General features: G+C 58.2%; 1 protein-coding gene across 3 annotated transcripts in view; it reads right to left on the reverse strand.

Moving 5' to 3' along the window:
- Positions 1 to 4,711: 4,711 nt before the first annotated feature.
- The window catches only part of PEMT (phosphatidylethanolamine N-methyltransferase), a 76,976-nt gene continuing 55,810 nt past the window's right edge, over positions 4,712 to 25,877 (reverse strand). For all 3 annotated transcript variants that reach the window (XM_081270812.1, XM_081270813.1, XM_081270814.1), the window contains exons 3-7: positions 24,278 to 24,393; positions 12,291 to 12,436; positions 9,845 to 9,956; positions 5,343 to 5,417; positions 4,712 to 4,994 (exon numbers count right to left, since the gene is read on the reverse strand). In XM_081270812.1, the coding sequence (XP_081126938.1) occupies positions 4,937 to 4,994; positions 5,343 to 5,417; positions 9,845 to 9,956; positions 12,291 to 12,436; positions 24,278 to 24,393 (507 nt within the window). In that variant the 3' untranslated portion in view covers positions 4,712 to 4,936. The remainder of the gene's footprint in view (positions 4,995 to 5,342; positions 5,418 to 9,844; positions 9,957 to 12,290; positions 12,437 to 24,277; positions 24,394 to 25,877) is intronic.

A 25,877-nucleotide genomic window follows, 5' to 3' on the forward strand; every position in this document is an offset into this window, starting at 1 on the left:
AAGCTACTAACTATGGCGGGCTTACACCCACCAGCGCAGAGGCCTGTCGCTCTGCCCGTCCCTGTTCCTCCGCAATGGCTCCAGCTCCAGGGCTACTACCAATGTCCAGTCAGTTCTCAGCCCAGCAGGGTACCCACCCTCAGAGAATCCCCAGGCTTCCCTCCCAGGTCTCACTTTTGACGTCAGATGTTTCCAGCAGACACCACAAAGTGGACACCCACCCACGGACTCGTCAGCCAGATCTAGGGAACGTCCACAGCCCCTGGCCTGGGTCTGATGCCTGGTGCCGTCTATGCAGGAGGTGGCTGACTGGCCAGCTGGGGCTGGTTCCCCACCACGATTCTTAGTTCTTGTCCCTGTTGGGGCTTCCTCTTCCTCCACCCCCCCCCATCTGGAGTGTGTCCTCTCAAGCTTGTGAGAAGGAGCCGCACCCGTGCCGAGCTGCAGGACGTTCACTGCAAAAAGGGGCTCGTTGAGGTGCGAGTGGGAACTGTCCTCTGCTGGTCCCTGACTCAGGATGACTGGCCAGGGTTTGGAGCCATTTTCCCGAGTCTCCAGTCCTAGGAGTGTCCATTTGATAAGAGCGGAGGGTCCAAGAGGGGCAGGACCCAGGATCTGACCCAGCTGCCACCACGGAGACCCAGGAAGCAGGGCCCAACCTAGATCTAGAGCCTCCCTCCCTTCCCTGTGACAAGGCTGAGCCTGAGGGCAGGCCCCCCCAGTCCCTTCTAACTGGAAAGGACCGTGGTGGGTCCTGAGCAATCATGTGATTCTTGGTGGCTTTTGGACCCAACACCCCACCCCCCGTGGTGCTCAGTTATGGGGGGCCCCTTCCTCTAGATGAGCGAGTTCCCCCAGCGGAGCCCTCTGCCCCTCCCCTTCCGAGTGCCCAGAGCCCCCGTCCCACTCCCCAGAAGCAGGTGGGCACAGACGGCTCCTTTCCTTTTTTTAAAAAAAAGACGATCTCTCCCAAACCATTTCAGAGAGAACCAGAGAGGGACAGGAAAGGCAAGGCCCCTTGTGCCACACTCCAGGGAACCCATCTGTCAAAGTCACTTACTGGCACTACAGCCACTTTCCTGCTCTGAATGGAAGGGGAACTGTTAGCCTACCACCAGAATGTTGGGGGTGGCCATGGGGGTGAGATGGCCCTCCAGGCAGGAAATGTTGGCCACACAGCCTGATCTGTTAGTGCCTCAGGGGCCCCAAACCCTGGCCTCTCCCCCCAAGGGACCAGGTGCACAGTGGTTGACACCCCTTAATAGCTCAGAGCTGTTGCTTTGGGGCACCCCAAAGCAATTCTCACCTCAGGGCCTTTGCACTTGCCATTTCCAGAAGCCTGGAGAGCTCTCCCTTCAGTTTGCTGCCTCTGGCTTTTAGGTGTTAGGTCAAATGTCACCTCCTCCTCAGGGAGACCCGGCCTGAGCACCATGGCTAAAGCAACACCTCCACTATCTTAGGTTGGGGGTGCGGTGTACTCTGCTGTCTGATCATTCTTTTTTTCTTTCTTGGTCAGTTACTATTCAGTCTGTCCAATTTTCTCTCACAGATTTGAAGTCTTAGTTTGAATCATATGATAATACTGTCTATTAGACACGGCCTAATGTGGGCAATTCTGCAGGGTTCCACTTGACATGACTTAACAGAACTCTGACGTCAGTGGCTTCAAGACAGCCCGCTGACCCGGGAGCTGTGACTCCGCCACGTCTTGTGCTCCCACCAGACAACCCGGCTCCCAGCTAAGCTGGCTCTGCCCATCACAGGACATGCATCCATCCACACGTCAGCCACATGTTCCTCGGAGCGTCCCTCGTTACTCCTGGATCTGGAATGTCCCTCAAAGATCCACGTGTTGAAGGCTCGGTCTCCATCTGGCCCAAGGTGCTATTAGGAGGTAGTCGGACCTTTAGGAGGTGGGTCCTGGTGGAGGTTGGGTCCCTGGGAATGTGTCTTTGAAGGGGATATTGGGTCCCTGGTCTCCTCTTCACAGGCTCCTGCCATGACACACTGGGCCACCCCGTAGTACAGACAAGTGAGATCATGAATCAAAATAAACCTTTTCTTCTTTTAGAATGATCACCTCAGGTACTTTGCTACAGTGACGGAGAGCTGATTAACACAACCCCCACTGATTGTGCCAAGCGCAAAGTTAGTCCCAATGAAACCCCTCATGATAGGAGAGGTTGAAGGCTCGGTCTCCATCCAGCCTTTTAAAGAAGTTATCACTGAGGGAGGGAGGAAGTGCTGGGGAGTGATATTTGCCAAATTATTTTGTTCTCTTGTGTGCGTGTCTGAATACGTAACAACAAATCCTATCATTATGCACCAATAAAAAATTCCCACTGAGATGGAAATGTAGAGTGACTCAGACAACTATGAGAAACAGTCTAGAAGTTAATCAGATTGTCAGAGTTACTGTATTATCCAGAAATTCCATCCCTAGGTATAAACCCAGGAGAAATGAAAACATACATCCGTATGAAACTGGACACTAATGTTCAGTGTTATTTATGTGGCTTACAGGTGCGTACAGCCCAAGTGTCCATCAACCCATGCATGGATAGACAAAATGTCTGTCCACAGAATGAAATATGTTCAGAAATTAAAAGGAAAGAGGTATCAGTACAGTTAGAATGCCACATCAAAGACTTGCTGAAATTTAATCCGTATTGGGGGGTATTGAGGGCAGAAACTTAATTCAACTAGGTTCATGGACTAGAACCTCCAAAACTGTGAGCCACAATCAACCTTTTCTCTTTATAAGTTGATTATCTTGTGTATTCTATTACAGTGATGGAAAGCTGGCTAGTACACCATCCAATATTGAGCTTCCCAGCCTGAGCCACATAAATCTTCATTCTTTATAAATTAGTCTGTGGTATTCAGATTTAGCAATTTTAAAAAACCATACACAAAGACAAATAATGACACATGAGACAACATAGACAGACTTCAAAGTCAGACACAAAAGGACAAATCTTGTGATTCATTTGTATGAAATGTCCAAAAGAAGCAAATCCAGACAGAGAAAGCACATGGGTGCTTCACTGATGCAGAAGAGCACCCTGGGCTGACAGCGAAGGGCACAGGGGCTTCTTCTTGGAGTGATGAAATGTTTCACAGTGACTGTGGCCAGGGTTTGCACAACCCTGTGTGTAAACTAAAAGCCATCGAATAGCCCACACTGAACAGGTGAGCTGTCCGTATGTACAGGAATCCTGTCCATCAGGAGGCTAGGGTCGGCCATGGATGGCCTCCTCCTCACCCTGTAGACCTGCTCCCACCCAGCAGCCAGAGGGACCCTGCCACCTGCTATTCAAACCCCCCTGTGTGGCTGCAGAACCTGAGCCCCCCGCCCCCAGGCTTTGGGGCCTTGGCACACACTGTTCCCAGGGCTGGGAAGCTCCTGGCCCCTCACCCAACTTCCCCGCCCTCAGACCTCACCCCACCCGCAAGAGGGCTCCCCAGAGATTGAGGATGTGGTAGCAATGAGTGTCCCCAGGGGAAGCATGCCCCGCAGGGCAGGGCCTACAAACTGTCCCTTGCCTGGTTCATAGAGAAGCTCCTATTACTGGATGGGTGTGTGGGAGGGGGTACCAGGGCAGGGGTGGCGGTGACCTGGGAGCTGAGGGACTCTGTGGAGGGGAAGGGCTGCAGCAGGCTGGGCCCTGGCCCAGGACTCCTGCCAAGGGGAGGCCCTGCACCCACCCTGACCCTGGGGAGGAGGCCCAGGCCTCCTGGAGGGTGTCCACTGCGGCCCTGTGTGCACGGTGGGATTCTGGGTCCCTCGCACTTTCTAAGTGCCCAACCAAGCCATGACCTCGGGGCCTGGAGGACAGTAACTGGGGATGTCAGGAAAGGACAGCCCTTAGACCCTGTCCCGTGCAGTCCCTGAGCCTGACAGAGGGCCTGAGGTCACAGATGGAGGGTGGGGGTGAACAGCCACAGGCCCCCTCAGAGCCCTGATCCCACCAGCCCTTCTGGGGCCCTCACGGGGGCCAACAGAGACCCTGCAGAGGAACGGATGTCGGTTTCATGCTGAAGGGCTGAGGGTGTCCGGCACCCTGGGATGTTCACCTGTTGGGTCTGGGTCCTGATGTCCAGGGGGCCAGCTGTAGGACAGGAGGTGGCCACACTGGTGCCAGGAGGGGTGGAGGAGGAGGGTTCCCCTGTGGCCACCTCTGTAGTCCTTGCAGCCACTCCTGACCCCACACTCAGGGTCACCTGAGCCCTACCTGGCACCTGCCCCACCCTTACAGGGCCTGCCGGTCACCCGTTTGGTTGGCAGCTCATGTGGACACCCCCTGTGGACACTGCGTGTCCAGTGGCTAGGTGGCAACTCTGGGGGATGGCAATGTCTTCTCCCCAACCAGACTGGGGTGGCCAGGGGCACGCCCACACAGCACCACCCTCAGGTCTGCAGACTCCGGCTGGACCCAGCAGAGGGAAGGGACAGCGAGGAGTGTCCTGGGAGTGCGGGGATCGGGGGAGGTGCCCAGGGGGAGGCTGTGGCCACAGCCGGAGAACCACTGAGTGCCTTTCCCGCGAGGCCTGGACAGCGGTGGACCTCAGCACTGGGACGAGCCAGAGGAAGGGCCTGCCTGGCCGGGATCCTCAAGGGATATCCAGGCCCCGCCCCGCCCTCCAGGAGCCCGGAGCCTGCTCCTTCCCCATGAGGACGAGGATGAGGGTGGAAAGAGACCTGGAGGGGTGCTGGGGCCAGGGAGTCTTTATTGGTGAGTGTGGGCACAGTGGGGACGGAGGGGCGGGGGCTCAGTGGCCACACGGCAGCATGTCCAGGGCCCCCGGGGCAGTGTTTCCAAGGCACTGAAGCAGCCCACACTGGGCACAGCAGGAGCAGGGGCCCAGCACCACGCTCCCAGAGCGGGCTGTGTCCTCGCAGTGGGCAGGCCCTTGGCAAAGCTGCTGGGGACCGTCAGCTCCTCCGGTGAGACCTGGAGGCCTTCTGCCGGTAGATCTCCGCGGTGAACGGCCTGTGGAGCAGGGAGGGCTTCAGTCGGCCGGCCAGGTCGAGGACCCCGCGCCAGGCACCGGAGCCCTGCCCCAGCCTGCCCCAGCAGAGCTGGAACTGCCCTGCCCCCATGCCCATGGGACCCGGTCCTTACTGTCACCCAGAGCTGCTGGGAGCCTTCAGAGTGAGGGAGAAGCCACATGGGGCCAGAGTCGCCTGCCCATGTGCCTGGGTCTCGCCGGCCCTGGACCTGTCCCCTGAGCTTCCCAACCTGTGACTGGCGTGGCCCAGGGGGCAGAAGCTGCAGAGCTTGCCTGGCCACAGGGAAAGGCCGATCACACTGACCCCTGCCCTGCCGGCCCCGACTCACTCCTCATACAGGACGGCCACCACGTAGACGAGGGCCACCATCACCGTCAGCAGCAGACCCGTGGGACTGGCGTGTCTGTGGGGACAGAGGCGTGGTCAGTGGGGGCTGACACTGGGACAATCAAGCTGAGCTATTTCTGAGCCCAGCTTTCTGAGCTGGACTTCCCAGTGCCCCATCCTCAGTGTCCTGAGTCCTGACCGAGTCTCCATCGGCCTGTCCTGGATGGCTGGGTCCTCCTGGGGCGGAGCCGGCACCCCTTCCTTGTCTCAGGCCAGGCTGGAGCTCAGGACACCGGGGGAGCCTCTCTCCTGTGCCCAGGAGACTCTTCTGGGGGAGAAAATGCCCCCCTGCCTACCAGGGTCAATGTTCTTAAGAAAGAATTTTCTAGAAAGCTTTGGTGCTTCATTGATACAATGCAATTGATCATTAATATGCTGAGTCTTCTTTAAAATGTTGGCTCAGCACCAAAATAAATGAAAATTCACTTCTCAAAAAATAAAGAAAGAAAGCCAGTCTGGGCCCTCCAGAACACACAGCCCCTGGGCAGTTCCTGCCACCTGAGCCCCAGGCCCTGCCCACAGGTGCAGCCCCCACAGCCACCGCCCTGAATGCTCTGGCTATGGGGGGGGAGTCTCCACTTCCTCCCCACCCCGAGCCCTGGCCAGGCCGCCTGGGTGGTGGGTACGCAGCCTTGCCCGCTCAGGCCCAGCTGAAGCCCTCCACCCTGGCCCAGAGGTTGTAAAGCCCCAGGCAACGCGTGCAGTGGGCCCAGGCCTGGCCAGAGCATCTGTCACGGGCTCTCTGCTGGTGACCAGCCTCTGACCTTGCTGTGCCGGCCCGCGCTGGCAGCTTGTTAGTGACGACATTGCGGAGCCTCTGAGCATCTGCCTCAGGTTTCCAGAAATAGCTGGTGTCAAGCTGTCCCCCAGGCTATTTCTACAGTTCCCTCTGATCCCACCAGCTCCCCCAGGGGCCGGACTGCTGCGTCCAGATCAGCGGGAGAGAGATGAGGGCTTGCTGGTGGGGCACAGTCGGGGCCCAGGAGGAGGCGGCGGGCAACACGAGCCAGGCCTCAGGCTCTCCTTGGCTGCCCTCCAGCCAGCCAACATGGGCTCCCTGGGCAGGGGCAGCCCCAAAGCAGAGGTCCCTGCAGGGACCCTCTGCCCTTCCCACTCCCTGGCACCTGGACCTCACAAGTCTGTCCGTCTGGGAGCTCTGGGAGGAGACAGAGCAGATGCAGATACAACAAAATCCTGAGCCCAGGGTCCAGCGGCCTTGCACAACATGGAATGAGAAGCCTGCCTGACCCCACAGCTCAGCCCCCACCTCTGCCATTATCCCTAGAGTGGGCTCACTGCCACATGGAGATGTGACACCAGAGACATTTTCGGGGTAGACATGGAGTCTGCCCACCTGGGCTTCCCTCCACGCCCCACTACGGTCTTCTAGAACCAACAGAGCCTTTCAGCAGGCACCAGGCATCCCGGGGAAGGGGGAGGCTGGCAGGAGCAGGCTGGCCGGCCCCAGGGCACACCTCTGGTGGCCCTAAGCTTGTGGTATCCCCAGTGACCGAGAGTGGATGTGGCCTGGCAGCTCCTGTGAGCAGCGGGTCCCTGAGCTGAACTCTCTAATCTCAGCTTGTGTCTTCCCAGAGAACCAGGTCCCCAGAGGTCAGCTGGGCTCTAAGCTGGGACACTTCGTCTCCTCTGCCCCACCACTCACAGAGGACGTTTTTGGGGTTCAGACTTGGAACTTGGAATGGTGGAAGGCCCAGGGGCTAGAGTTCAGCCCTCCTCATCCTAGCAGGGGTGGCTTTTCGGCCTCTCTGGCACTGTGAGAGGGCCACAGGGAGCCCTGTGATGGTCACCTGCTCCTCCTGGCTGAAGAGCCACTGTCTCCTGCTAGGCTCAGGGAGAAACCTGGTCCTGGGCCATGGTCCCCATCTCAGGGGGTCCTACAGGCCGTGATTGACTCTGGAGGGGAGGGCCAGCTGGCTGGTATGACCCCAGGTGGACCTGCCTTGGCCAAGTCTCCTTGCCTGTGGACAAGCCCAGGCTCATTCACATGAGTCACCCGTTTGGGGCTCAGCCCACAGGAAAGCTCTCCCCTGCCCACCAGCTGGCTGCAAGCCACCACAGGAGGGTCCACGGTTCCCTCCTGTTGCTCTGTGGCCAGGGCCGGGCCTGCCCTCGGTCTGTCTCCCCACCTGTTGTGGGAGGGGCTGGACTGATCCATCTTCACTTCCTTCCATGACTCCAAAATGAAACAGACCCCAGTACCCAAAGGAGTCACTGGAGTGGCCCCAGGGAGGGACTTGGAAAGCCCTTTAAGAGCCTTCCCCAGCCTCAAGACCCTGGGGAGAAGGTCCCCCGGCAGCCACTGCACCCAGCACAGAGGCAGGTGGGACACCCCGACTCTGCACCTCAGACCTGCAGTGTGAGCAGGATGCCACCCCTCCTCAGACCTCAGCCAGCACCCCAAAACACGCCCCCACCACCCCCAGGGCAGAGATCTGATGGCCCCAGGGCCTGTGGGTGGAGTGGGGAAGGGTGTGGTGGGATTTGGAGGGTGGGACAGTCCCGTTAGCCCAGATGGAGAAAGATATGCACTCTTAAACCCCTTCTTCTTCTCATCAACACCAAACTTTCCCATCGGAGGCCACCTAGGTCCAGCTTGGCCTCGTGACACCGTAACGTGGAGATCATCCTGCTCTGCAGATGAGGACACACAGGGCGCAGAGGAACCCAGCCCCTGCTGGAGGGTGCTGAGATGGCGGCCTGGAGAGAACAGGGGCTCTACACCATGTCCAGCCTCTCGTCCCTCAGGAACCCCTCATCCTGGTCCACCAGGTGCCATGCCTGGGTGCTCAGCCATGGGGCCCTGGTGGAGGGAGGGGCTGTGGGCGTCCTGGAAGCGGCCCTGCTGGGCCCTCGTCTGCAGATGGGTAATGGCTCGTCTCTGATGAGCCCTTGCCTCTCCTCAAGGCGGTGTGGCCAGCGTCCTTGGAGGCAGCTCTCAGGTGTCCTGTTCCAGGGTGACTTTCACTCTGGGCCCCAGACAGCTGGGGACATGCATGGGTGCTTCCCCTGGAGAGAGGGGCCACTGAGTGCTAACTCCAGCACAGGGGGTCTGGAGAACAGAGGGGGCCCCACGGGCCAGGAGGTCTCCCTAGCAGAGGGAGCACCTTAAGGTGGGTTTGGAAGGCCTGACCAGGGGTGGAGTGGGGGATCTGGGCAGGAGCGGCAGTGTGTGTGTGTGCACGCGCGCTGGCCCTAGAGGGGTGTCGGTGTGCCAGGGAATCGGGAGGCTGCCAGCAGGACCCGGGGAAGAGGGCCTGTCTCACTCTGAGCCCTCCCTCAGGGTCCTTGGATCCTCTGTGTGCTGAGTGAGTCTGGAGACAGGCACATCTGCCCCTGATCAAAGTCCACTGCCCGGGGCCAGGCAAGAGGGGCTGTGCTGAAGGCAAGTGGGAGGGACGGTCCTCAGGTGCGCTTATAGGGCTGGGGACCCTGTGGTCTGGGTGTGGGTCAGGGCAGGGTGGCTCCCAGCCAGACCCGCAAGCCCCTTCTAGCTTCTCGTCACTGACCCCAGCGGCTGTGATCTCAGGAGGGAACATCTTGCTCCTGACATCCACTCTGCGAGATCTAATCTTTTGGGGTCCTTCTGGTTTCTGAGAACACCTACAACATTCTAGACAAATAATTTTCAAATGTTAAATAAAAGCAGAAAAGATGCTTCCTACAAAAAACTCTCCTACAGAAAAAAATGGACTGATCTGAGCTGCTAGGCAGGAGCGGGGAGGGCATGGTTTGCAGAAGCAGGCAGAGGGCCCACAGTACAGCCTCCTTCACCACAGGTCTTGTTAGTGCCCACACTGACCACAGCAGACCGAGGTCCTGGGCCCACTTGCACTGGCACAAGGTGGCTCTCTGTGGGAGGAGGGCATCTGACCGCACAGGTTCGGACCAGCTCCCCTGTCAGGAGCGCCCTGGAGGACATAGGGGTCTCGCTCAGCCAGGGCTGGCTCTGGGCCCCTGGGCAGCTCCCATGGCCCCTCTGGCATGTGGGACCAGCACATTGCTTGGGGATTTCTCAGCCCTAACGTGCTAATTCATGGCTCAGCAAACACCAGCCCCAAGACAGAGGACACTTCTTACATTTTCAAACAGGTGAAAGAATCCAAAGAATATTTCATGACACATGAAAATGACCTGAAATTCCAACTTCAGTGTCCACACATGAAGCTGCGTGGCCCACACCACACTGCGCCCACGTCTCTGCACGCACTTGTGCTACAGGGCACAGCTGAGTGGCTAGGCCCTGCCTGTGGCCCTGAACTCCCGGGCCCTTTAAAAGAAAGCTCACCAAACCCTGTTCAGGGAGGTCGTTCCTGTTGTCACAGATAAGAAACTCCTAAGAAATTAGAACCAGATGCCCGGGGCTCCCGCGAATGACCCCCCTCTCCGGGGCCCAGCGGGCGGGGCAGGCAGGCTGGTACTCACAGGACGGCCCAGCCCAGGTAGTTGGCGGTGCTCCCCCAGTACATGGGGTTGTCCACGATGTTGAAGGGGAATGTGGTCACTCTTGCCTCCTTGAGGATCCCAAAGTAATCACCTGTGGATGAGCAAGGCAGGACGGGAGGGTCACCGGGCCATTTACGTCCCCTGGACTTACCATTCCTGAGGAAGGTAAGACAGGGCCCTGCCATCAGGGGGACAGGTCCGGCACACACAGTATCAGAGGGCCCCCCACCAGCCGCAGATGCTGGGAGGGTGCGAGTCCCCAGGGTCTGGGTTGCTGAGCCCCACCCCACATCAGCACCTGCTCACCCCTCTGTCTCCGAGCTCCCCCATACTGGCCTGGCCCTTCTTCCTGCCTCTGTGACTTGGCACGTGCTGTCCCCTCTCTTGGGAACATGCCTGTCCCTGCTCTTGGTATTAAGCCTGGGGCATTTCTTTTCATAGCTCCAACCCCCCCCCCCAACCCTGGCCAACTGCTCTCCCTCAGGGGAAGTCCCAGGCCACCTCAGGCTTCTTGCAGGACTGCTCTGGGCAGGAAGAAGTGACCAGGGATCACAGGCACAACAGTCATCACAGGCCCCGTCCTGCGGTTCAATAAAGGACGCCCCGCGCCCTCCCCGCCTCCTCTCAGACATCCTGCCTTTGTTTCCTGTCAGTCTGGGGAGACAGAGCTTCATCTCCGCCAGAAAGTAGGGCAGCAGCATGACAAGGAGAAGCCACCTGGAGGAGGGGCCTGGGAGGCACAGCGCAGCCCATTGTTGGGGACAAAGAGTGCAGGGGGCCTGAGGAGCCACCAGAAGACCGCTGGGAGCCTCTTTCTTCCCAGGAAGTGGGAAGCGGGGCAGTGGGGCCTGGGGGCAGGTGGCGGGGAGAGGCTCTTCGGTTCCTTCCTGGGGAAGTGACCGCCTTGGCCTACATCCAGCGCCTGTTGGGTCCCTCTAGCATTTCTAGGCCACATCTTCTGGGGAGGTCCGTCCCAAAGCTGCAGTCACCCGGCACTCTGCCTGGCTCTTCTAACTGTCCACCCACGGCAGCCTCAGGGTGTCCTTCCTCCCTCCCCAGGACTCCACCAGCCCTCGGTCTGCAGCCATCGTATCCATACCCACCCAAGCCTCAACCGCTGCGGGGTGCTGACCTCTGAACAGAGCTGCACCCCTCCTCCAGGAGCCCCAGGCGCTCCCTACCCCCAGATCCAGGCAGAGCCCTCCTGGTCTTCTGGCCCCCAGCACTGCGAGGGCCACTTCCTGACCCAGGGTTCCCAACCTCCAGTCTCAGTCCCACCAGTCCCTGCTCCTCCAGATGGGTCCCCTTCCCTGCTCCGAGCTCCCTCAGAATGACCAGGTCCTCTGCCTGACCTCCAGTCCTGCCCTGGCTGTGCCCCTCTGCAGCTGTATCCTGCTGCCCTGTCAGTCCCCCATTCCTCTGTCCTCAGGCCTGGTCTTCTCCTGCCCGCACCTGCAGACCCAGGTGCACGGCTCCCCTCTCCCAGGGTTCCCATCTCTGCTCTTCTGGGCGGCTCCCTGCAGCTCCTGCCTGGGTAGGAAGCGCAGAACCAAGGGCAGTGCTGCCCACTCCCGCTGCCCCAGCAAGGCCCTGCCTAGGCAATCAGAAAAGCAGGACTCAGGGCCACCTGATCCCTTTGGACCTAGCTGGTCCTGAACACATAAACAGTCACACAGAGTTTGGGGCTGGCTCCTGGGGACAAGGCCAAGGTGGATGGGGCACTCTGCACAGGGCAGGACCCCATGGACTGCCACGGGGCCCTGCAGAAGGCTGAGGCCCAGAGTCTGCATCTGGAGAGGGAGGAAGGACCACGTTAGGTAGAGCCTGCGGTGGGAGGAGCTCCCTGTATGGACGGGCAGCTGCCAGCCTCCCTCTGCCCCTGCCCCAGCCTCCTCCTGCTGGTTTTCCCCTCAGCTCCCAGGTTTCCAAGGAGCTGGAAGCTGCTGTTATCATGGCAGGGAGTGGATGTCTGGCCAGGCCAGCACTGGGCACCCATTCCCAAAGTACAAGAGCCATAGGGACTGGAGAAAGAAGAAGGGACACTGCCCCTCCACCCTGCACCCCACCCTAGACCTGTGCCAGCCCTACTGCTGGCCCAAACACAACAAGCCAAGACCCCATCTGGCCTGGCAGCCGAGCATTCTGGGAGCTCCCCAGGGCTAGCCGGGCATGGCTGTGACCGTGCACCCGGGAAGAGTCACCACTGCTGCTGTCCATGCCAACAGGACCCCAGGGAGAGCACAAGGTCACTGACCAGGAGTCAGATGAGACGGTAGAGCCCACCCCCACCCCCCATTTTAACCATGGACAGGCCAAACCCAGAGTTGGTGGTGGAGCTGGGAGCCAGCTGGGTCCCTGGTGCTGGGTCCCACTCATCCTTGGACCCCAGTGTACCTGCTCAAGCTCACCCAGCCCTGAGTCTTACCTAGAAAGGTTCCGGTGAATCCAAGTGCAAAGAAGCTGGACAGCACAAACAAGGTGCCCACACCCAGGAGCACCAGGCCCAAGCAGAAGGCGGCGGGGTTATCCAGGCCCTCCATCTTGGGTTGGCGCAGCATGGCCTGTGTGAAGCTGCAGGGCAGGGGACAGAGAGCACGTCACAGCACTGGGACAGGTTCCCTGACATTCTTGATTCTGCTCCATGACTCTCAGAAGGTAGTCAGCCTGGGAGTCACACACTCAGTGCCTGCTGCAGGTGGGGTCCACGCCAATTTTGAGAGTCCTGACTGCCACAAGGAGGGGACAGGAACAGGGGCCCAGGCTGTCAGAGATTTTGATTTTTCTAGAAGCCAGAAATCCTGACTTGCATATGAAATAGCCCACATTTTAGAAATAGGTCATTCATGACAACCATCTGGGACTCTGTGTGCAGACAGCTGGTTCAACCCCAGGACCACTGGTTTGCAAGCTCTGGTCCTGTCCCTGAGCAGCTTGTACTCTGGAGGAAGGTGAGACTCAAAAAAGAAAAGGTGCACGTGCCAAGCAGGTGGCCCAGCAGGCCCAGCACCTGACTGCCCTCTCCTGGCACAGGCCACATGAGGTCTTGGGCACCATTCTCCCAGCACCCACGTGCACTGAGCTGGGGTGGGCTCTGCACTGCCATTTGACTCCAAGACCGCTGCATAGGCCAGGCCACCCCCAGGCGGCTAACTTGAATTTTAGGGCACCTCAATGGCTTCTTAATGTCCTCTTCCACCCCCCCCCCCCACCCAGTTCTCCCTGTTGGCCTTCCTTTGGAGCTTACACTATTGAAGGCCTCACACAAAGGCTGTGGGATAACCAGAAAGGGGGTGGCTGTGATGGCCTGTCAGTGGGTTAGGGTGGGTTCTTCAGTTGGCCTCTCCTTTCCTGGAATGGAAGACCTGGAGCTGTGGGGAACAGGCCCCAATAGGAAGGAGTGGGCACTGGTGAGACAGAGGCACTGGACGTTAGACCAGAGGCACACCCAAAGGAAAGGATGCGTGTGGACATCCAAGTGTGGGATCCAAACCAGCATTTCCTGTTTCCCCATGATCATGACATCCAGGACAGACACGAAGATCTGCTGCTCACCCACAGCAACTTACACTCACTCTGTGCTGGACACCTTCCAGCAAGGGCAGCTCACCCCCCACCCCCATCCCTGATCCATCCATCCATCAACCACCCACCTAACCCTTCAACATCCACCCTTCCACCTAATCATATATCCACCCACCCACCCATTGACCATCCATCCATCCATCCATCCATCCATCCATCCATCCGTCCGTCAATCATCCATCCATCCATCACCCATCTATCCGCATACCTACCCACCCGTGCACTCACCCACCTACCCATCCCCCTCTGCACCCAAGCACCCATCTGTGCACTCTCGTTCACACATCACTGAGTGTCTTGCTTGCCAGGCTCTTTCGGCAGAACACATTTGCTGTCACTCACTCCAGCAGTGACAGCAGACTGCTGTGGCACTATCCTTAGGCTGCACTGCCCGCTGTCTCCCTAGACTTCTTTCCTCAGCTAGACTTTCTGGGCCCTTCTCCTTCCCTATGTCTTCTTGGCACCCAGCACAAGAAGGCACAGTAGGTGGGCCAGAGAAGAAGGGCCTGGCACCCACACCATAGCAGAGGCCTGCAGTGACCTGTGAGCAGCAGCACACGGTCAGGACAGACCCAGCCTGGTCACGCTGCCCACACCCTCACTTCTCCACCCACCACCCTTCCTCAGCCCTTCTGCTGCCCGGGCTCAGGGTCACCCTGCAGCTCCAGGCTGAGCCACCGGAATTGGTGCAGGGTCAGAGCTGCCATGGAGCCAGGAAGCATCACCCACACCCAAGGTTGTGAGGGGAGGCCTCACCCATGCCCCCCACCCTCTGGGCAGCCCTGGGACCCAGGCCCACCCTCAGCCTGCAGGCCTAGCTTCTGAGGCCACCAGGTTTTGTCACCACCAGCCTTGGCATCCCCCACATTCTCCAAGCAGACAGGAAGGGCACGGAGAAGACCAGGCACCAGCAGGACTGAGCCCTGCCTGGGTCTCCATAGGCACCCATGGGGGCCGTGGGTGATGCTAAGGGTAGGGGTTGCTCTGACCATCCAGCCTCCAGGCTCAGTCCACCCGAGCCCAGGGGCAGTGAGGCTCGTAGGGTTCGCTCTGGGCAGCCCTGGGCTGCGCGCCTTGAGTCTCTGGGGGTCACCAGTGGGCTCCTGAGAGAAGAGGGGGTGGGGCTCCAGACAGGGGAGTCCCAGCCTCTGCCTTCTCCTCTGAGACCTGGTGACCCCTCCCCTGCGTCCTGTATGACTGCCAGGGGACCGGTGAGGAGTGCTGGGAAGTTTAAGTTGCCAGAGGGCCGCGCCAGCTTGGGGCAGTGGTGTAGGGTGCAGGAGGGAAGGGACCCTGCAGCCCAGCTATGAAGGAGAAGGGGTCCCGGGGAAGAGGGTGGGCAGGGGAGCACTCCAGAGAAAGGACTGGCCGGCCGGTGCCTGGGGCTGGAGCAGACACAGGGTGGGACACGCAGAGGGGTGAGGGCCTAGTGCTGTCTGGAATGGATTCTGGACACGTGTGGTGGGAAGAGCAGCACAGACAGCAGTCAGACCACGCCACAGTGGGTGAGTCACCAGGGCAGAGTCCAGGGGGCCAGGAGGCCAGAGGGGCACTCTGGAGGGGGACCTTTCTGTGACCGTCTCCTTTCTGCCCAGGGGCAGAGAAGGAGGCCACTCACTGCTGGGCCTGCTTCACACTCTTTGTGGGTCATCTTGAAGGTCCCTCTGCCAGAACTCATCCAGGGGAAGCTTCTGAGCCAATGAATGGGCAGTGACGGGCTGCCCCAGTCCCCTCCTGAGCTGGCTAATGGTTCCTGGGCCCGTGGTTGCAGCCCAGGGCTGCCAGCAGGAAGATCAACCTCCCTTCAGATGCTGGGATGAGGCCAGAGCTCCCCACAGAGTGCCCTGGGATCACCACTCCAAGAGTCCTCAGAGCACCTGGCAGGGCCTCCCCTCAGGGGTCTAACCTTGGCTCAGCCAGCCTTGAACACACTGTGACACAAGTGGCAGGCTTACTGGAATCGATGCCCAATTAGGCGAGCGGTGTTCCAGCCCCTCCAGTAAGCCAGGAAAGCACAGTCCATCCCACCCATAGAATTAACAGAGGGACAAGGAGCTCGGTGGCTGTGCGCTCTGCGGCAGAATGGGGTAATAGGAGCAATTTCCTTTGGAAATATTCTGCACAGGGATGAGGGTGAACAGAGATTTATTCATGTGCCTTGGGTTCTATTTTTAAAACATGGATTGGGCTTCTGGTCACCAATGTGACCTGAGGCTGACTGTATTCTGCTTCCCTGAAATCCCGGAAACCTGGGGTATACATGGGAGAGGGGCATCGGGAGCCCAGGGGATCATACCAGGTCACAGGCACCTGGCCACCTAGCGTGCACAGCCCCAAGGCAGACCTGTCTCCTGTTCCCATCTGAAACTCACAAAAAACACTTCCCTAACCTCAGTCATGAAGTGGGTCTCCGTGTTCGCGTTGCCGGGTGGCATAAACTGGCACTTACTTCATATTCTCCTTTATCTCAGGGCGAGATGAACTTGCTCTTCATCCTTAGCCTAAGCAAGACTATCCATGAAATGAGCAATCTAATGCACTCATTTTCCTAAGATGTACTAAAACAAAAATGGATTTGAACATGTGGTCCCCACAAAACCACCCAGGGACTTGAATTTAAGGCCAACGTGCTACACATCTACAGATCTGAGTGACAGGGCAGCTTTTCAAAGTGTTTCCAAAACCCGCAGCAGCCCTCAGAGACTCTCATGTTACAAAAAAAGAAACAGATGGGTCGGGGCCTGGATGGCAGGAGCCCAGGTGAACGGCTTCCTCCTTCTGCCTCCCCAGACCTTCGGACAGTGCAGAACACCGGCTGCCTAGGGGTGGAGGGCAGTCCCCAGGGTGTGGGGGGCTCTCCTTCCCACCATTCCAGCTGCAGAAGGCAGGCTCTCCCTGCATCCCGGGCCCCACCTGACCCTGTCCAGGCTGGGACGCACACCCTCTTCTTTCCTGAGACCCAGGAGGTCTGACCCAGATCCCCTGTTCTCCAGCTGCCTGCAAGGAAGTCCACTGGTGACTGCCAGAAGACCCCCTGAGCTTCCTGATGCTTTAACAACACGGCTACATCTCCTCCCAAGGCCACTGGCTGCCAGGCAAGACAGGCAGGAGGAGAGGCTGCAGACTCAGCCCTGCGAAGCCAGCTGTCCACACCACCCGGACCCCACAGGCCTTCCTCAGGAGCAACACGGTGGCCCCATAGAAGGCAGTGGCTCCAGGCTACTCAGGTCTGGCTGAGGCTGGCTAACAGGGGGGAGGCCAGGGGGAAGGGGCTTCAACAGATGCCCTGAGCCCATCAGGCCTCCCTCCCGATCACGCTCCACAGCCAGAGCAAACAAACCTGCACTAATTGCCCACTTGGGTCTGGACTTAGCACCATTAGCCTCCAGATAACAAGCCAGCTCACCCTGCCCCAGCCCTCCCCAGACCACCAGCTGGTGCAGACCAGCTGACAAAGTGGCCCCTTGGGACCCACTAGCAACTACAGGGCCCTGGCCTCCCTCTGGGCGGGCAGGCAGCCGAGCTGACTGCAGAGTGCCCCTCCAGACCTCCCTGGCTGTGACCTGGAGTCAGTTCAAGTGCATGTGCGTTCTCCTCAACTCTGCGCAGCCCCCCGGAGAACAACACACCGAGAGTGTCCAGAAAAGGCCGATCCATGGAGACAGGAGGAGGATGAGCAGGGGACTGGGCAGAGGGGGCGGGTACCTGCTCATGACAATGGGGCTTTCTTTTTTTTTTTTTTTTTTTAAATATTTATTCTCAAGCTTTTAGGTGGATACAATATCTTTATTTTACATTTATGTGGTGCTGAGGATCGAACCCGGTGCCTTGTGCTTGGTAGGTGAGCACTCTACCACTGAGCCACAACCCCAGCCCTGACAATGGGGCTTTCATTCTGGAACTGTACTAAAAGAGGTGGTTGCACAATGCTGGGGACTAGTAAATGCCACCGAGCCATGTACCTTAATACGGCAAACTGTCACGAGTGCTTTACCATATATCAGAACGCATACCTCTGGGTATGGGCCAAAGTGAGGCACTGGGAGGAGCGTTGCGGGATGCAAGGGGGCAGGAGGGATCCTGAGCAGAGTTCCTCCCCAAAGCCCCCTTCCCACCCCTGCGCCACACACCAGCCAGTGTGGGGAGGGAGGAGCTGGCTGTCAATTAATGCAGCAGTGGCCAAGGAGGGGAGCAAGCAGGGTGGAAGGACAACGGGATGCTGGGTCCCACAGAAGCTGAGGGTCTTAGTGAAGATGGGGGCCTACAGCAAATGCCTGGAGGAAAACACAGAACGGAGCAAGATCCAGTGCTTCCGCTGTCTTTTGACCCAGAAAATCGGAAGAGAAAACCAGTCTGTGGCTGCTCATGCACATCTTCTCCCCTGAAATTTTCCTGGGTCCGTCGGACCAACCAGGAGAATAGTATGGACCTACCAGATGGGGACCCCAGGTTCAGCGGATGCTGACATGGAGAGGTCTGGAGAAAAGGGGGCCACAGTCTGCAAGAAACTGGATACCAAATGCCTCCTTCCCAAGAGCCCAAGTCCAAGAAAAAGGCAGACAGTCCCTGCCGGAACTTGCACGTCAGAGCTGGGCTCATGCGGGCTTCTAGCTCTCCAAGTACACACGGTGCTGTGGGGTCCTGGAGGAGGAAGGAGGATCCCAGCCGGGGGACCGGCGAAGAGGGGGTCCTTCCAGGTCTCTGCTAGCATCCCATGCTGGGAAGAAGGTGCCACATCCAGACACAGCAGTGCCCCTCCACCCACTCCTCCACGGGGACCTGCTCACATGGAGGTCACTGCACTATTTGTTGTTGTTGTTTTGATCTGTTTGTGGGTTTTTGATAGGATCTCACTATGTTGCCAGCCTCTGAGTAGCTGGGACTACAGGGGTGCACCGTGGCACTCAGCTCACTGCGCCATCAGCTGGCCCCCTCCTCGAAAGCCACTGCACACGTCTCCACCATGGCTCTCCTCAGCTTCACTGGGGGTCAGCTCCAGCCAGCTCCAAGGCCACTTCCCCAGCACCTGTGAGGTGGGACAGCCCTAGGTCCCGTATGGGCGCATGTGCACGTGTCACACTCTTTCCCATCTGGATCCTTCCTGGAAGCAACTATTCCATTTCACAGATGAGTAAACCAAGGCTCAGAGAGGTGGCATGACCTACCTGGGCCCACTAGTTCATCGAGGGCAGAGCTGAGGCTGTCTGGGCACCTGTCTCTTCCTCAGGCTGGCTCTGACTCAGCCAAGTGTGGCATCTAAACCAGGAACAGTCAGAACGGTTCAAGAAATGCACAAACCGCAGTGAGATGCCACCTCACACTCATTAGGATGGCCATGATCGAAAAGGCAGAGTAACCGTCTCGGCAAGAGTGTGGTGAAAGCTGGAATGCTTGTGGAACGTACGATGGTGCAGCCACTAGGGAAAACTAGCAGTTCCTCAAAAAAAAACTAAGCATAGTTTTACTGTATGATCCAGCACTTCCACTCCTAGGAACCGACCCAGAAGAACTTAAAATGGACCTCAAAGGTAGAAGTGACCCAAGCGTCCATCCACAGGCGAACAGAATGTGATCTATCATGATGCTGAATGCTGTTCAGACTTAAATGGAAGGAAATTCTGACGCACATTACAACACGGATACAACTTGAGGACATCAACGAAACAAGCCGCCGCTTCCACCAGGGTGGCACGACTCAGAACAGAAAGCGGAATGCAGGCGGTATTGGGTACAACTCTGTGAATATACTTAATGTCACTGAATTGCACCCTTAAAAATTTTAAAGTAAGCTGCCACCAAGGGTTGGCTGCACTCTGTCCCCTGCACACCCCGAGCCAACTGGTCCCAAAGCCATCTGTCATTGCTGAGGGATGACCAAGAGAGGCTAGAGTCAAGCACCTGGAGGTCACACTGCTGCCCTTCCCGGGCTTCTTCCTGACCCTGCTGGTGCCCCACCTGACTCAGGAACTCCTTCCTTCTCTGCCTCTGAGTCCAACTCCCATTTTGGAGCCAAGACGCCAAGATCTTATAAGTCTAGGACTCGGAATGATCCATCACTTCCTGGGTCCTGGGCAGTAGTTTGCAAAATTTGTTTAGCTACTACCAGAGAGAAGGAGCCACTAGGGTGCACCTCCTCCTTCCCTCACTCCCTCACCGAGGGCCTGGGTGTCTGCATACCCATGGGAGAGGCTTGTTTGTGGAAGAAAAGAAAGGGCAGAAACATTAAGTAGTTTTGCTGGACTTGGGCGGGCCCTCTGTGGCAGCTGGCTTCCTGAACCAGGCATCAGGTGGGGAAGGGGAGGGGGGAGGGAGCAGGTCACCGTGGTCTCCCCACCAGCAGAGCTTTCAGGGAGCAATGGGCCCCACTGGGGGAGGAGGGTCATTTGCAGCCCAGACAGCCCAAACCAGCTTGGCTGCCAGCCTGAACTGAGGACTCCCTCACCCAGGGAGCAGACACAGAGGGCCTCTGTCTGGGGTCAGCCGCTGAACTGTCCACAGCTGTCCTGGGCCCCACGGGCAGCCAGCCAGCTCCTACCCCTTCCTGTTCTCTCCCTCCCTGGCACCCTAGCAAGGCCTCCTGCAGAAGTGGGAGCACCCAACTGAAGAGTGCGGATGAGTGAGGTTCGCTCAGGGAGGCAAGGAAGCCCTTGCACACCCCAAAACCAACCGGGGCCGCCTGCTCCCAAACCTCCCACAGCTCTCTGTTCCCCACCACACTGAGGTGTAAACAGATCCCACCTTACTCACCCCAGCTCCCCCCACTCTTGGCTCAGACCACCCCCACCGAGGAACTTGGGTGAACATATGCTATGCTGTGGCATTCAGTGGACATTAACCTTCAGAGTGGCAGAGGCCTGGGAAGAACTCAAGGGACACGGGCAAAGCTGGGTGATGTTAAAGATGGCACAACCTCGCTGGGAGTGGTATGCGGAGAAGAATGAGAAGGACCTGCACGTGTTGCTATGGCACGGTCTCCACCAAGTTCTGCCCTGTGAAGCCAGCTACATGCAGGACAGCACACAGGGGTTCCAGAGGGAAGCAGATATCACCTCCTAAAGGGCAGCCAAGGCAAGGGGCCAGGATCCCTGGACAGGGAGGGGTCCGTGCTGTGCATCCCCTAGTGCTGTGGTATCAGATGGGCTGTTCTAGTACGCGGTTTCTGTTTGGCTGAGAGGCACACCCAAGGGCTGTTCATTCTTGTCCCAGCAGCAGGAAGGGACTCCATGTTCACTGCAAAACTTCTGCACTTCTAACCATGTCCTACTCCTGGGCCTCTGTGACTCCCCAGCTGTCCGGGGGTGGGGGTGGGGGGGGTCCTGGGGGTCTGCAGCGGCTGAGAGCAGTATCGTGGCAGCATTAGACCAGGATGCAGGACCGTGTTAAGCGCCTGCCGGGTGTACTGACATCAGCTACATGTCCCTAGGCTCTGCAGGGGAGGGGGCTCTCCTCCCAGGCAGCTGAGATGCAGTCGCTGTGGGAGGCAAGGCAGACTCAGGCCTGTCAGAGACTGGGCCTCTCCCCCTCGAGCTCCAGGCAGTCTCTTCCCCGGGGACCCCTGCGCCAGGGGAGGGAAAGCTGGACCCATCCAAACCCCGGTGCTAGGCACAGCTGGAGTGAGACCCAGGGGAGAGAAGGCCAGACCAGAGCAGCCAGGTAACTAGTTTACCTGTTGGGAGGTTTTAGAGAGGGTAGACCTCCAAGAGGTCACAGGTCAGCTAGGCTCAAGCCCCAGGCTTCCATACTCGCAGTGCAGGTTCCTCCACTCTGCATTTAATCTCCACTACTTCAGGATCACCTGCAGGTGAGTCCCTGGAGACACACTAGCCAACAAGAGAGGTTTGATCTTAACAGTCTGTCAAACAGGGCATTAGGTATGAAAACACATTAAAGGGACTGAGCAGGGCGTCACGGACCTGCAGGGGCTGAGCTCTGTTCAGGTAGGGTCTCTATCGTGTGCCATTGGGGACCAGTTCTCTGGCAGGTACCACAAGCCAAACCACGTGAAACCAGACAAGGCAGGGGAGTGCGGAGAGAGCCTGGCAGAGGTCCTGCCCTGGCAATGGGGCAGAGGTGGCCTGGAGTTGCAGTGCCGTGGGCAAAGAGAGCCTGTTAGGTGGGCAGGGTGTTGATGTGGTATGGGAAGGCCAGATGGGGACTGGAGTGCTATTCTTAGTGCCATGGGGGTGTTACCCAGGATGATACAGTGTGATGTTCATCCTAACCAAGTCACTCTTACAGCCATGTGGAGGCCTGGACTGAAGGCCAGGAGCCACCAAGGATACAGCTGTGTCATCCACAGAGAGGGAGGCGGTAGGAGGGTGGACAACGAGGCGTGGATCTCCAGGGCAGATCCAGGGCTGTGCAGCCACACTGAGCAGGGAGATGGTGGGAGACCATTTGGGATGTGTCCAACATTTACGGTTGGAGTAAGTTTCTCTGTACCATGATAGGGCTCAGCAGGAAGTCAGAGTTGAGCAGGACGCAGAGCACTTCCTGGGGACAGGGCTGGGTGGACAGGGCTGGGCTTGCTCCCAGCGCACCACATGCCAGCCTTGGGGCTCTTCATCTCATGAACAGGCTTAGCTGACACCACAGTTGATCATCCAGTGCCCTAGGGAGAGTTTAGCATGGCTGCCCATTCCTGGTGCTCGGTGATGACGGCTGATCTGTGGCACTGACCAGTGTTTCTGGACAGTCACACAGTCTGGCCAGCGGGCAGTGGGGTTATGTGGCCCAGGGGGCTCGGCCCACTCATGAGGAGTGCCTGATCCTAAACTGTTTCCCTAGGCTCCTTCAGCCCAATGTACTTCTCAGCCTCAGTGTCCCCGTGGGGGCTCCGTGTAGCCAATGGTGACAGTCTCCTCCCACACACCATCTGCTGGGATCTGGAGGGCCCAGGTCCCCACCATCCTGCAGATGCAGCCCATCCTCTGTACGTAGGGACACTCTGTGGGCAACCTCCCAGGTGGCAGGGCTGGGAAGAGGCCCATCTCCCTCTCCTCCTGTGAGCCCAACCCAGTGGCACCCGGCTTGCGACTGCCCCTTTCCTCTGACCTGAGTGGATCAGACCTTTGCTCACAGAGCTGTGAGACCCACTACATCTTGCCAAGCCCCACTTTCCCCACCTGCACAGTGGGCCCCCTCCCGCCTAGGGACCACAAATGTGAACGTGCTGTGGTCGGTGAGTATGCAGGCTGAGCGGGACGGAGGCCTAGAGGAGGTGTGGCCAACCCAGCCCTTGCCCTGTCACAGGGTGAGCAAGGTTTCCCTGGAGAAGCTTTTCCATGCTCAAACCAGGGCGGGTGCCATGGGACCCACTTCTTCTGAGCACCAAGACCCTTGAGATACTCACATGACTTGGAGACCATGGACACTTCAGGCCAAAGCCAGGAGGCACCAGCCAGGAGCCAAAGCAGCGGTAGAGGCTGACCCAGCAGGACCCTCCCCACCCACCCTTGTGCTCCTGGATCACAGAACAGCCCAGCCCACAACAATGGAGAGAAGACATGCAGGGTTTGCAGCTAGGGTGCCCTGCCAGCAGAGAGGGAGCCCTGGGTGACACACTCACGGTGCGTGAGTGTGAGGAGCCTGACTTGACGCCCATGCCCACTGCCCAGCTCCCTCACGCCAGTCGTGGAGCACAGAGCAGGCTGCTTCATGTGTGTGCCCTATGCCTGCAGAGCCACAGGGATAAGAAGAGTGGGAAGGACTGGGCAGCCCATGGCCTGTCTAAGCAGCTATAACTAAGCCCCCAGTGACCGGTTCCTCTGGAAATGTGGCCAGGGTCACCAGAGCTTCTGAACTGCTCTGAGTCAGACATGGGGATTCTTAGGCCACTTCCTCGTGTTTTTAAAGCACCACAGGGGCCACATTCAGCCCCTGAGCCACCAGGGTGGCTCTCGCAGAGCCCAGAAATAGGACCCCAGGCCCAGAGGCAGGGCCATGCTCCACTCAGCACAGTCCCAGTGACTCAGTCCCACCATCATCCCTGCACAGCCTGCATCCCCAGGGTACCCACAGGACAGGCACATTCAGGGATAGCAGAGAGTGGGGTGGCCTCGTGTCTGGGAGGAAGCCTTCAGTCCTGGGCCCACTGGGCTGACCTTCATCATCTAAATTCGGCTCACCCACTCTTGCCTTTCTCTTTCAAGGCAGGAGGGTAACATGTCCCAAGCCCACAGATAGACTGAGTGCTTCCGTGTGTGTGTGTGTGTGTGTGTGTGTGTGTGTGTGTGTGTGGTAACCGGGATTGAACCTAGGGCCCTCTACCACTGAGCCATATCCCCAGCCCTTTCTATTTTGAGACAGGGTCTTGCTAAGTCTCTGAAGCTGGCCTGGAGCTTGTGACCGACCCTTCTACATCAACCTTCCCGAGCCACTGGGATCACAGGCAGCTGCCACAAAACCTGGCTCTGGGTGGCCTCCTGACACGGATTCACACCTAGGCCTGGGAAAGGTCAGACTCGGACCCCTGGGGGCTCCCAGCCTGGGCATCTGCCCCCTGCCCAGCAGTTCTTGGACGGGACTCTGGGGCTACAAGCCTGGGGACCACCTGGTATGTCTCCCTCTGTTTCCCCATGTCCCAGACATGAAAATCAGACAGTGAAACAGTCTGATTCACAGTGTCTCCTTCCTGAGGTCCCTAGGATCCCTCTGCTGGCAGAGGCTGTGCTGGGGCACGAGGCCCTGGAGAGCCGAGCTCCCTGTGTGTTCAGATACAAGAGTCCCCACGTCGTAGCAGCCCCCTCCGACACAGCCCTCCAACGCTGGGGCCATGGGTTTTCACAGTGACAGTGACCTGCACAAGGCGGGCCAGCCTGGGTGGCTTACCAGTGTGAGCGCAGGACATTCAAGAGCAGGATGACGCCACCTAGGGAGTAGCAGGCCAGGTAGGGGGATCCAAAGGCCCTGCTCAGCTGGCGGGTTTTCTGTTCCCATCTTGCAACCTACATGACAGGCAGAAAGAAGGGGAACAAAGTGTGAGGGGTTTATCAGGGAGAATTCAGGGCAAGAGCATGGGGTGGGGGGCAAGTCCCCCTCTATATTCCCAGGTTCCCGAATCCCCAGTGTCAAGGAAGGAGAAGCGCGGAGGAGCACCTGCCCCCTGCCTCAGCCAGCCAGCTAGGCCTCAGCGCCAGTTTTGCAGGGTTTCTACACTCCCTTGGTCCCATTATGTACAATTCCCAAAAGGCCCAGCAGACAAGAGAAGCCAGAAGAGCCAGAGGAAGTTCTCGGAACAGTGGAAGCACCCTGGGTCCTGCTCCTGCCCTGGAGACTCCCCTGGAGTCCATCCGAGGAAGGAATGGGAAGCCCTTCCCCACCCCCCTGTGCTCTCCTGAAGGCACCGGTCCCGACTTGTGATTCTTAGCCACAGAATCCTTTTGCTTCTTCCAACCAATCACGTCTGCAACCTCAACATTCAGAAACTGACAGGGCAGGGAAGCAAGCACGGGGTTCCCCTGCCTTTCCCAGGGCCTCGCTGCTTGCCTTCCCCAAATGTCAAGGCACAGATGCTTGCTGCCCCACCTGGGCTTCTGCTGCCCGGCCACCCCAGTGCCCGGATGAATGCACAGGGTAGAAGGGAAGACCAGGGGGGGAGGTACATAGAACATGCAGAAGGGCAAATGTGCAGTCTGGGGTTCTAATTAGGTGAGAAGTCCCTTCTCTGGGTGGGGCATGAATCTCAACCCATACGTATGTGCATGTGCATGTGAAGAGGGTCCCCGGCTTGTGACACTTCAACTTAGCAATTTTCAAACTTTATGATGGTATAAAAGGGATAGTCTGTGTCTTTTCTTGGGCTATCAATGTGTGATCTGATCCTTCCTCCCGACACTGGGCAGTGGCAGTGAGCTGCAGCTCCTAGTCAGCTCTGCGATCACCAGGGGGAACAAGTGGTACCCTACGGTATTCTGTGTGACAGTCTTTTGTGGATACAGTAAATGACACAAGCTATTCAACACTTTATGATAAAATAGGTTTTGTGTGTTGGGTGATGTTGCTGACTGTAGGCTGACTGAGTGGTGGGAGCATGTTTAAGGCTGGAGAGACGGTGAGGCTGTTCGGTAGCCTAAATGCATCTTTGCCTTAACAATGTTTTCAATTTGCAATAGGTTTATCAGCACATAGCCCCTTTGTTAAGTCCAGGAACATCCATTAGGAAGGATCAAAGTCTCTGGCTGCTGATACTGCCGCCCTGGGGCGCTGTGGGCTGTGACACACCAGGGCCAGCCATCTATCACTATCCTGGCCCCACGGTGAGTCTGTTTGCTGCCTAGCTCAGCTTCCCAGATGGACCTGCCTTTCCCAGAAGCCAATCAGTTGGCAAGTGATGACTAGCTCAAGGCCCTGCCCATGAGCTGGCCCAAGGCCATGACTCCCTCTCCAGGAGGCAGCTCTAGTCCTGGGCCTGTCCTTGGAGCTCCTGGGC

Source organism: Spermophilus citellus (genome assembly GCF_964194105.1).
Source record: "Spermophilus citellus genome assembly, chromosome: 17".
Taxonomy (NCBI): Eukaryota; Metazoa; Chordata; class Mammalia; order Rodentia; family Sciuridae; genus Spermophilus; species Spermophilus citellus.